The sequence below is a fragment of the Monodon monoceros genome, unplaced genomic scaffold (genome assembly GCF_005190385.1).
Source record: "Monodon monoceros isolate NGI ecotype Baffin Bay Population unplaced genomic scaffold, NGI_Narwhal_1 Super_Scaffold_20, whole genome shotgun sequence".
NCBI lineage: Eukaryota > Metazoa > Chordata > Mammalia > Artiodactyla > Monodontidae > Monodon > Monodon monoceros.
Window position 1 is genome coordinate 94,049,739 of NW_021703777.1, and position 12,398 is coordinate 94,062,136.

At 43.7% G+C, this 12,398-nt stretch overlaps 1 protein-coding gene across 1 annotated transcript in view; it reads left to right on the forward strand.

Annotated features, from left to right (window-relative positions):
• PROM1 (prominin 1) overlaps nucleotides 1-12,398 on the forward strand; it is a 93,037-nt gene that overhangs the window by 23,260 nt on the left and 57,379 nt on the right. The window contains exon 2 of the mRNA XM_029235618.1: nucleotides 10,274-10,329. Coding sequence (XP_029091451.1) covers nucleotides 10,274-10,329 — 56 coding nt within the window. The remainder of the gene's footprint in view (nucleotides 1-10,273; nucleotides 10,330-12,398) is intronic.

Below are 12,398 nucleotides of genomic sequence, written 5' to 3' on the forward strand. Positions count from 1 at the left end.
TTGCATCGTTTGGGTCCCCACATCCTCACCCACACCAGCCAAAGGAAGATGTGAGCCAAGGAGCGGGTGGGTAACGTTCATTCCAATGTCAAAGGACAGCGAACACATTTAACCAAACCAGGCGGCTCGAAGATGGGCTTGCTAAAGTACATTCTTCAGAGAAGCAACACTTAACCTTGCGAGCGACAAACCAATTTAGTTCTGTCGTTTTTGATGGAAATTTTTGCAAAAGGCATTTATTTATTTGCCTTTTAGTTTTGCACACACCAAACATAAGTTGATTTGGGGGGTTGTTCAGGGCCATCATTCAAGGTCGGTTGTCCTCAGAGACGACATGTGATCTCCTGTCCTCGAATTAACTGGACCCCGATGACTTGGCTGGGGGCTCAGGCTGTCAGGAGTTGCCATGCCATTAATGGCGGTGACAGGGCTGCTCAGATGTGCTCTGCTCCAGCACAACTACAGGACATACCCATTCTATGGGGGAACATAGCTGGCGTGGCTGAGTCATGGTTAGTCTTCTGTGCCCACTTGGCCAGGCTGTGGTAGCCAGTGATTTGATGAAATGCTCATCTAGGTGTTGATGTGAAGGTGCTTTGTAGATGTGTTTCACACCTACATGTGAACCCTTTCAGTGTAGGGGATTACCCTCAATAATGTGGGTGGCCCTCATCCAATCAGCTGAAAGGTCTTCAGAGCAAAACCAGATTTCCACAGGAAGAAGAAATTCAGCTTCAAGACTGTGACGTCAACTCCTGCCTGAGTTTCCAGCCTGGCCTGAGATTTCCAACTTGCTAGTGCCCACAGTTCCTTAAAATCAGTCTCTCTCCTTCTCTCTTTCCCTCTCCATCTCTATCTCTAGCTGTAACTCTAGCTCTGTCTCTGTCTCTATCTCTATCTCCATCTCTTCTATCTCTGTCTCTATCTCTGTCTCTGTCTCTATCTCTGTCTCTATCTCTATCTCTGTCTCTATCTCACCACTTACTGGTTCTGTTTCTTCAGAGAACCTGACTGACAGAGGCAGTTATTCCCAAAGTTTGGGGATGAGGGTGGTGAGTAGTGTGTAGCTGGAGAAAATTCTAGCCCTCTCCCCATTCCAACCACTGAAGAATCAAATAAGCAAGGTCCTTCCATTTTTCCTGAGGCAGAGTTTATGATTACCAAGTTCTTTCTCCGAAGTAACCGCGTTCTGTGTAGACAGTGTCCCTCTGTGAGCCCATGTGGCCATTTTCATCTACCCTAATCTTGTGGCTTGGTGATGGGATGGTTGACACAAGTCTGCCTCTAAATAAGTGAGGAGCTTTTTTGTGGGTTTTTTTTTTTTTTTTTTTTTACCTTGTATGCTATCTTAACTCACCTCCATTCGAGCCAGTGGACTGATATCCAATAAAGGACCTCGGCTTTGCATCAAATGATGGTCAAACATATTTGTATTTATATACTTTAAGTTAAAATAAAATGTCTAAAGCATGAGTCTCTTCTTTTTATTTTTCCACTAACCTGTCAGCTATCAGAACAGATCACACCTACTATGCTAATGTAATGTATATTTAAACATTTTCCATGCAATGAGTTGGCTCCTTAAACATTTTTCTTGATTAAAAGGTAAACTGAGTCAAATTATCCAAATAACCAGAAGTTTCCTAATTTGTTTGAATTAGTGAGATTTTCCTGTCAAGAGAAGAATCAAATTTCATTTTAGAAATCGAATCAGGAAGCTCTAAAGCATAAAAACAATCCACAGAAAACCTAGACCAAAGAGAGAAGACAAGCTTCAACCAACTGCAGTGGAATACCTCTGTCTGTAATCCAACATAAGATCTCTTCCACATGGGGCTCTGGTGAAAGTTCTAGGGACCACATACAAATTATGTAAATGTACATTTTCACCAACCTTTGCATCTTGATTTATTTTTAAAATTTATTTATTTTGGCCATGTTGGGTCTTTGTTGCTGTGCGTGGGCTTTCTCTAGTTGCGGCGAGCGGGGGCTACTCTTTGTTGCGGTGCGTGCACTTCTCATTGCGGTGGCTCCTCTTGTTGCGGAGCACGGGCTCTAGGCGGGTGGTTTTCAGTACTTGTAGCATGCGAGCTCAGTAGTTGTGGCTCGCAGGCTCTAGAGCGCAGGCTCAGTAGTTGTGGCGCATGGGCTTAGTTGCTCTGCGGCATGTGGGATCTTCCCGGACCAGGGCTCAAACCCGTGTCCCCCGCATTGGCAGGCGGATTCTTAACCACTGCGCCACCAGGAAGGCCCTGCGTGTTGATTTAAATCTGCAGTCTCCTCCAGAAAGAACAGCCTGGACCTGTTAGCTGGTGCTCACAACCCATTTTACCAGCCACCCTGTGCACATAACTCTTGGAGAGGGTACCAAGATCTTACATCCACTTAGTCTTAACTCCTTATCTGATGCACGTTTCCCAGGATAATATTGTTACCTGAGAGTATTTTACGTAAATAGTTTAGCACTAGAGACATGCTTGAATTCGTGGTTTAAACTGAATATGAACATATGTTTTGTAGATGAGGAAAATTCAGTTGGTATTGAAGCTTTTGAAAGGCTTATGGACCTATCAGCTAAGCCTATTAATGACTACCAAGGCTTTAGAGACCCATGGATGAAGAGCAGGCAGCAAGGGTGTCTATCTGAGCTATATTGCATTGCATTTTGTAGTGATTTTTCTGGGTTCAAATGCCATTTCATGCATTCTTTTATGAATACAGAAATTCTTTTAAAAAATAATTTTTTAAATTGAAGTATAATTGATTTACAATATCATGTTATATATATATATATATATATATATATATATATCTGAACATATATATTGTTTTTCAGATTCTTTTCCCTTATAGATATTACAAAATATTAAGTACAGTTCCCTGTGCTATACAGTAGGTCCTTGTGGTTATCTATTTTGTATAAAGTTGTGTATATATGTTAATCCCATCCTCCTAATTTATCCCTCCCCCCTCTTCCTTTTCAGTAACCATAAATTTGTTTTCTATATCTGTGGATCTATTTCTGTTTTGTCAATAAGTTCATCTGTATCTTTTTTTTTCAGATTCCACATATAAGCGATACCATATGATTTTTGTCTTTGACTTACCTCACTTAGTATGATCATCTCCAGGTCCACCTGTGTTGCTGTAAATGGCATTATTTCATTCTTTTTTGTGGCTGAGTGATATTCTGTTGTGGATATCTACCACATCTTCTCTATCTGTTCATCTGTAGATGGACACTTAGGTTGTTTCCATGTCCCGGCTATTGTAAACAGTACTGCAATGAACACTGGGGTGCCTGTATCTTTTTAAATTATAGTTTTCTCCGGATATATGCCCAGGAGTGGGATTGCTGGATCATGAATACAGAAATTCTGATCTTTGAATGAAGAAGTCTTTTAAAATCCTGGTTTATGTTAGTGCCATCCTGTTGGCTTCAGTAAGTCTTAGTCTGCTATGTTATTTATGTGTATACTTGCTCCTGAGAAAAGTGAGTTTGCCTTTGTTTGGTCAAAGCTAGCAGGTTAGGCTATTTGTAGAGGAGGCTTGCAATGGAAAATGTTGGGGGTCTTAATTGGCTAAGGCTTTTTTAGTTAGGGTAAGTGACACCATTTGCTATAACAAACAAGCCCAAATTTCGGTGAAAAACACTTCTCTCTAACAGCTCAGTCCAATGTAGAAGTGATGGAGTGGTGAGGGCTGGGCACTCTGTAATGGTTCCGTCATCCTATTGGGCTTTGGATTTCTCCACTGGCTCCCCCAGTGGGTGATGGGTAGATGGGTCAAGTGAGCGACCATCAAGGGTCTTATAGGAGGTTGTAGAGGCCAGGAGTGGAAGTGATGTGCACGCCTGTCTACCCACATTCCACTGGCCAGAACTCAAGTCACGGGGCCCCACCTAACTGCAGGGGGGCTGGGGAATCAAGCCGTGGGCCAAGGAAACTGAGGCCACACATGGTTCTTCTGAGCACTCATTTGGTGCCACAGGCTGAAGAACTGGAGAGGGCAGAGCAGTGAAGCGTGTGCGGTACAAGGGTGGAGGTGAAGGACAGATGCCAACATTTTCAGGTTAGTGTAACATACTGAGCGCTGCCCTAAACGCCCTTCTCAGGGCAAAATGCCACTAGGTCTTCCACACCCGGTGTCATGCCAGCACATCCAAGAAGTTCATACTTTTCAAACTGTCTAAGTTTGTGTTTTATCAGGACCTGTCAGGCATTCCACTTGGTTTGCCTACCTGCCCCTCATCCTCTCAGGAATTTGGTGTAGATGGAAGTCTTTTGTGCCTGGAAAGAAACAAGTAAAGTTATGTTTTAAGTAATGTTTAATTTACTAAAGTTATGTATTTAGAAGCCCAGTGTTGGTAGGACTTTAAATTGAACTTGAATATTGTTTTATTCTACTTATAAAACTAATAGCTTTAATGAAAATGTGAATAATCTCTTTCACTTTGACCAGTGTTGATTTAATGCACAAATTAACAGATTAAGTCATTCTTAGTACAGAGACCCCCAGACCTTGTGAGTATAAAAGAGTGCCACTGGGGCTCAATGGGGGACACTGTGGGCGTCTCCACAGGGGGACACTTAACACTATTTATGCTCTTAGTTAATCACATTTCCAGGTAAACACTTTAAGTGCCCAAGAGGGCTAACTCTGTGTGTGGGTAATTTTTTATTAATAAGAGTTCTAAGTACAATAACAAATTTAACCTGACATTTAGGAAAAAAAAATGATTCACCCTCTAACATTTGTTCATATAGAAAAACCTGTTCTGAACATTTTACTCTCTAATTTTAATGCTTACACCATAATACTTCTAAGTCTATAACTTAATTTTAGGTTTAATGTTAATAATCCTATAGTGTTGCATCTAGTCAAAGAAACTAGAAAACATCAGGTAGAAATTAAAATAACCTGAATATAAGACTTGACTAAAAGGCTTTTCTAAAGGCTTTTAAAACAAAACAACCTAAAATTAGAATACTTTTGGCAGAAAAATTAACAACTATGAACAAAATTAACATTACATAATATTTTAGCAAGAACTGCATTATAATAATATTGTTTTACATATAGTAGAGTGATTTACAACATACTAAATGACTATTTTGATAAAAATATCTTTATCAAAAATACTTTTTAATATAGTTTCGCACTTTTGGGAGATTCTGTCCCCAGTAAATGGCAGGAACACAATTTAGAAGATGAAAGGTGTGATACTTTTTTTTTTGGCTGTGTTGGGTCTTCCTCACTGCGTGTGGACCCTCTCTAGTTGCAGTGAACGGGGGCTACTCTTCGTTGCAGTGCGTGGGCTTCTCATTGCGGTGGCTTCTCTTGTTGCAGAGCACGGGCTCTAGGTGCGTGGGCTTCAGTAGTTGTGGAGCATGGGCTCTAGAGCGCAGGCTCGGTAGTTGTGGCACACAGGCTTAGTTGCTCTGCATCATGTGGATCTTCCCGGACTAGGGATCAAAGCCGTGTCCCCTGCACCGGCAGGCAGATTCTTAACCACTGCGCCACCAGAGAAGCCCGTGGTACATTTTTAAATTAAGAGACCTAACTTAATTGAGTTGTCAAATAGATATTATCAGCAAAATCTTTCCAGGAGCACTTAAATGTGTCACAAATCTGATAAATCACCTGCCAACAACTGGGGTTTTTAAGTTCTCTATCCATTTTATGAGAGAACATTCCAAAAGTGAACTTGCACTTTGCCTGGCTTGGTTCGGAACCTACATATGTATTAAAAGAAGCCAGTTAGGAACAAATATCTTGTCAAAGATGAGGAATATGGGTCTGTTATAGATGGATCCTGCACAAGGCACTTTTCTTATTTTATGTTGGTTGTGTAGCTTCAGACATCAAAAAACTCATAGAGAAGTTACACACACACACACACACACACACACACACACACACACACACGCACGAAGAGCCAAAAACAAAACCAAACTACTTTGTAACCTGGTGGTATAACCAAGGGGTCAGAATTCGCTCTTGCTGCAACATTTCTTAATTTCCATCATCAAATGAAATTTAAAGTAAGTCCCAGATAAGAAGACACTGTAAGGTCTAGGGGCTGAGCACAGAGAGGCTGACAGACAGTCCCTGTCATTCCAGGAAGGCCCACAGAGTCAGATGCTGAGAAAGAGTCTTCTGCCATGAAAATAACTTTCTCATCTGCCTGCTTACATATTTCCCTCCCACTGCTGTACCTTAAGAGGCAACTATTATGTTATGGAAAAGAGCATGGAAAGATACAGTGAGAAATGAAGCAGGGCATGAAAAAGGTGGCCAGACCACCCTCCGAGCTCAGGGCAAGGAGAACTCATCGGCCTCCTGGAGCTGTCCAATCCGGTGCTCGGTGCCTTTCAGGCCCCATCTCAGCAGATCCTCCCTCAGCTCTGGAAGGACAAAGGGGTCACTATTGTCCACACTGAAGTCTCATGGAGGGCAGGAGAAGACCGTGGTTTCTCAAGCAAGAGGTCTTACTCCTTTCTATCATGATCACAGCACCTGGCACCCTGTAGGCGCTTAATATGGTGGTTGAATATTGTTGAATGACCCGAAGACTGGGTCAGGTTTAAGTCACCAGGGTTCGTGCAGCAAACAGAACCCACTGCCATCATGACATCATTTTACAACCTGCTTTGAGCTGTGCACGCCTTCTCAGGGCTGAGAAGAAGCAGGTAGACACAATGGAGGATATTAGGGTAGAATCTGTTCATTTGGAAGCTCTCAGAGCTGGTGTTGGTCACGGTACGGTCATCTTTGGTGAGCACCAAGGCTAAGCCGAGGTTTCCAGTTTGCGTGTTCTCTGTTTGGGGCTCTGTGCCACCTGCGTGCTAATGGCTAATACCCACCAGGCAATGCAAGGAACTAGCCACAGTATTCAGGGGTCCCGTCTGATCTATGGAGTGGAAGCAGCATTTTTTCTTTTTTTTTTTTTTTTTTTGGTAAAGAAGTATTGTGTTTGTGTAGCATCCATACCACAGACAGTTCTGGAGCCCTGGAACTTGCTGAGGGGTTGCTTCGCAGCCCTAGGAGGGACCCAAGTGAAATCTGAAACTTGGGGGCAAGGAGGGACTGAGAAAGGGGCGGACCCCTCCAGATGGGACGGTGGCAGGTTTAAGAAGGATGGGAACTTACTTACAAGGCTTGTCTTGGGCAGCTGCAAGATGAGTAGATCTCCGCACCCACCTGCCTGAATCTTAAAAGTTTATGTAGTGGTCTCAACTGTATTCAGTTATGTAGGCCATTCAGATGGTCTCAACTACACATTACTCTCTCAAGATTGCATCCTTGAACCCAGCTCCTAGTGTGGGATGGGTGGGCAGAACGGACGTTGCAAGGGCAGGGGAGGGGTAGGCAGCTTCTGAGTGCCTGGGTCCAGCTTGCAGGCCAACCAGTGGTCACATCCTGTCCACAGCCCCCTCCAACATGAGGATGCAGGCGATCCAGAGGCTGAGACGGTTTCCACCAGAAGCCTTCTATGAGCTGGCCAGGAAAGACAAAGTCAAGGGACTGGGATGCAGTAGAACGAGTGTGACACTTGGGAACCATGAAAAGTGTGGGGCAGAAGTGAGACCCCGGTTCTTCCACGTGCTTTCTGAGATGGACCGTAATGGATTCAAAGTTCTCACCAGCAGTGAACCTATTAGATCTGAGATAGAATTTCCTAGTGTGGGGTCCCATGGGCTCCCGGATGAGGTGTGAGCAGCAGAAGGTTAATGTCGGGGCTTGTCAAGTAAAGATGCTTGGGTTGTGCTGTACAGGCATTTGTGATGTTCACTCACCCTGATTAAGAACCGCTTAATTAGAGATACACAGGGAAGCCAAGGGAAAAATGGATATTGTGGTCCTGAGCGTGAAGGACGCCCATTCTGTGTTTTTGTGACAGGGGATGCTGGGAAGGAGGGGGCATTAAGGAAACGGATAGAGGCCTTGGGGCTTTGGGGGAAATGGAATTGCTCCGGGGTGAGAGTGGGCAGGGTGACCTGCCGCCTCTGAGCCTGTGCTGTCCAGTGCGGGAGCCACTAACCACGTGTGTCCATGGAGCACTTGAACTGTAGCTTGTCTGAACTAAAGGGCATTGACACCGGCTTCTGAACTCTTAGTATGAAGATAAGACTGTAAATAACTCACTAATATTTACACTGATGATATCTTGAAATGATACTACTTTGCATATATTCGGAGTAAGTAAAACATATTAAAATTAATTTTAAATTAATCATGTTTTTAAATGATACTACTAGAAAATTTGAAATTACTTATGTGGCTTGAGATAGATTTCTGTAAGACAGTGCTACTGTAAACCACGGGAAGGGAGAACGTCTCTGCTCCAAAGTCTTGGGATGGGTTTTTAGCCAGTACAGCAAGGATCAGCTTCGCCAGAGGGTCAGGGCCAGCTGGCAGCCAAAGGACAGGGATCACCTGCCAGGGAGTGTTGTCGCTGGATGTAGTTGGGACCATGCCTGGGACACCCAGGACCACCAGCATCACAGAAGGACTCAGGAGGGGCTGGGTCTTCAAGCAGAGTGATGGGGGCATCTGTTTGACAGAGAGGAATGTCACTGTTTCCCAGAGGTTGCCATGGGTACACAAACCATGTTCTCTGGCATTGGCTCACCTCCACAGAGCTCTAGTAGAGCAGCACCTGTTACGTGTGTGCAGCAGACTAAAGCAAAGAGACTGGTTCAAGGCCGGAGAACACCTGTGATCCTGGGTTGCCCCCAAGGTACCTTGGAGAAACTTTAGGGTTCCCAGGGTTCCCTACCAGTTTGAAAATCTCTGTTCCTGCAGCACATCCTTTACAGGTCTGCTCCATGTATCTGTCTGCTCTGTGCAGGTGGGAAGTTGTTTTCCAGAAGGCCCTGTGGGGAAGTGGCTTGCTTTGTTTCCTGGCCTGTACATGTGAATGTCTTTGCTTTAAAAAAGGGTTCACCGTGGGTTTTCATTTGCGCCCCCCCCCCCCCCCCCGCCCCACCGTAGTATACTATGGAAGTGCTTATACGGGATACAGTCCTAGCATTCCAGAAGCTCATTCCTGGGGCAGAAGACAATGTGCAGTGTGGGAAGGACCTCGCACCAGGGGAAGGAAGACCTGGGCCTGGGTCTGGCCTCACAAATCACTGATTTTAGACAAGTCACCCTCCCTATCTGGCCATCAGCTATGCTATATCATTACTAGATGGGGGAATCAGGATACGAGGTGGCTCCTGAGCTATGTGAGAATTTTAAAATGCCCCAAATGAGCATGCGCAGAAAAATTCAATTTTGCTTAGCATTTTGGGTTTTTCTTGCACTGCTTGGAGAATGGAGAGGGACATCTCATGTTAAGAGCTCTTGGATTAGGTTAATTGTAAGATTCCTTTCATTTGTAAAATATTATGTAGTAGAAGTATTAAAGAATAAATTGCATTTGTGGTTCCAAATAATTAAGAAAGCAATTTCATGGGCTATGGGGCAAAAAACAGTAGGGATAAATGGAGTCAATTCCCTAAGGAAATCTGATGTTCCTAATCTGTATGCAAATGTTAATGCATTTTCCAACTTAAAAGAAACATCACATTTCGAGTTTAGAGATTCATTATCTCCTGTGGCTAGTGGTGCTGTCAGTCCAACTTGGCTTACATATATTAACCAGCAAAACTCATGCACCCTGGTCACATTAAAACTTTAAACCTTGTGATTCAGTGTCCTGTCAACATGTTCATATAGACCAGGAGGGCAGCTTTTTTCTGTGAAGGGCCAGATAATAAAGATTTGAGGCTTTGGAGACCATATGGTTTCTGTCGCTCTGCTCTTGTAGTTTGTATGGCTGAGCAGGCAGAATCAACATATGGGTGGGGCGGTGTTGGAAATTTAATAAATAATAATTAATTAAACTCGATTTATTGACAAAAAAAGAATCAGCAATATCAATGTAACATTTTATTAGTGACTGTTAATGAGGTATATGTAGTTTGCTGGTAAATATTAAGGTGTTCTGTGAGAAATTGAAAACTCTTAAAGATGGCAACCCTCTAATTTTGCCACTGGCAAAATCGTAGGTCGAAAATATTTGTTCTCCATTCTTTGCTTCTGGTTAGAGCCTCATTAGGTCAATTATTTACTTGCGCTAAGAAAGAGGAATGAAAGTATAAGAATACTCTATTGAGGTTCAATCATTTGTGAGCACATATAGACCTTTATTTTCTAAATATGCATTTTATATTTTTACTGAAAAGGTAATCGTGCCATTGTTTTGTGGCTTTTTTTCCCCCAGATATTTTAAGAAAAGTTGTACAGAAGGAGTTTGACCTGTCAACGGATTATGAGAAGGTAATTTTGATTGATGAATTTGTTAGCAAAAAATAAATATGAGCAAAACTTTGGCTGATTTGAAAGTAAATCTTTAAACAACCAGTTGTTTTACCCGTGAATTTAGTAACCTTTCTTGACTAAGAAGCTTTATTGAGTATTGAAATGCCTTATAAACCCCATTTGAACTAAAGCAGAAATTTCAAAAGTAGCATTTGAAGAAACATTCGCCTTTCAAGCTGTATGTTATTGAAAAACTAAAATTTCCTTAAAGGAAGTCTTATGCTACTTTTTTTAGACAAGGGATGAGAACCCCTTAACTAAATGGAATGGTTTGAACATCCCTAGAAGCAAGCATGCGTACTTTTCACATACACATGCATACTTGTAGAAGAAAAAGAATGAATTCTTACCAGAGCTCTTCCACAAGGAAGTGATTTGGGGGCTTGTTGTTAAAAAGATAAGCAGGGCTGGAACAGGTGGGGAGGCGGCTTTGCTGGCGTTCCAAGCTGTGGGGACCACGTGAGCAGAGGATGAGGTGTGAGGGGAAGAAGCACAGGGATGGAGACGCTGGGTGAGAGGAAGGGGAAGGACAGGTGAGCTGGGGCCAGATCAGGGGAGGGCCTTGGAGGCCTCACTCAGATGAGTGGACAGTATTGTCAGAAAGTATCCAGGCACCTTTCATGTCTCTACTTAATACCAAGGTTAGGGCTAGGGTGAGGGTTAAGGTGCTGTTAATTCACTCTGTTTGCATCCATGAGATTAACTTACCTAAACAGAAGGGTGTGTTATTTCGATTTTGGCCTATGATGAATGTCGGTTGCCAATGAAATAAACAGCCGAATGTTTTTGCATTGAATGTTAGGATAATAAAAATTAGTTGAATCTATTTGTCAAGCTATTAGTCCTGCAGGGTCAGACGATTCGTTCCATCCTTCCCTGGTACAAAGGTGGTTATCAAGACAACAATAAAGGTACCAGTGGACTTTTATTTATTTAATGGCCAGCACAACAAAGGTGAATGACAGTGTCTCCAGCGGGTGTGACGGCAGTGAACTCTTGCCCAGTGGTGGGAACAGTGGCTGCATATTCTCAATTTGCAATAAAATGATACTTAAGGGAAAAGTGAATGCAGAAGCCAAAGAGGAAGTGCTCATCTCAAGGCCATTTATGTGTATAAAAGAGGATGAGCCAGATACACACTAGTGCCTACACCTTCCCTCCTACCACAGAAAGCATTTTCATTCTTCAATGCCACTGGCTTCATTTATATCTTCCAAACATGATTGCCCATGTGTGCCTGCTTCCCTGGGCAGAATAAAACGACCTTTGCTTTTATATTTATATTGAAAATCTGCATGCCGTTAGCAGCCCAGCCTGAATGCCAGTTAGCTCTGGCAAGGAATGGGTTGGGCGTGAGAGGCTGAACTCTCTCATCTGGGCCCAAGCCCTAGAGGACCAGGTCCTCAGACTCTGAGGTCACCCTCAGCAGGCTGACAAGTATGAGCCAGAGTTGGCTGCCACCGTCCACGGCAGGACTCTCAGTTGGACGAGTCCTTTATGGTTGGCTCGATATTAGACTTGGAGTTCCTGTAAGCTTGGGGACCCCCTACTTCCTGATCTCCTCTCCACCTCAGGTGTCTTTACAAATGGATAAAAACCGTTTGGGTGGAGCTGGTGTAGAGAAAGGAGCCAGAACTGGGCCCACATGAATGAATGGAATCCTACCCTAGGTGTGGAATTGGGTCATGTTTTCCAGTTATCCAAGGAAGAGGGATTTGGTTAAGCAAAGACACCAAAGAAGCCAGGGCTCCTTGGGAAGGGAGCTTTCTGATTGGCTTTAGGGAGATAAATGCTGGGTGTGTTTCGTCAGAGTCCCTGAAGCAGACCCTGAGTCAAGGACTCCAGGGCAAGTCACTTATTTGGGAGGTGCAGGGAACCCTGGCTGTGAAGTGGGAGGTGACAGAGCGGAGGGAGGGCCGCCTGTAGAGGGTGTATCATTCCGCCACCCGCCACAGGGGGCAACAGAGCTCCATCCTGTAGAGGAGCTGTGATAGACGCCGAAGACACCGGTGTGGGAATTAGCCCGT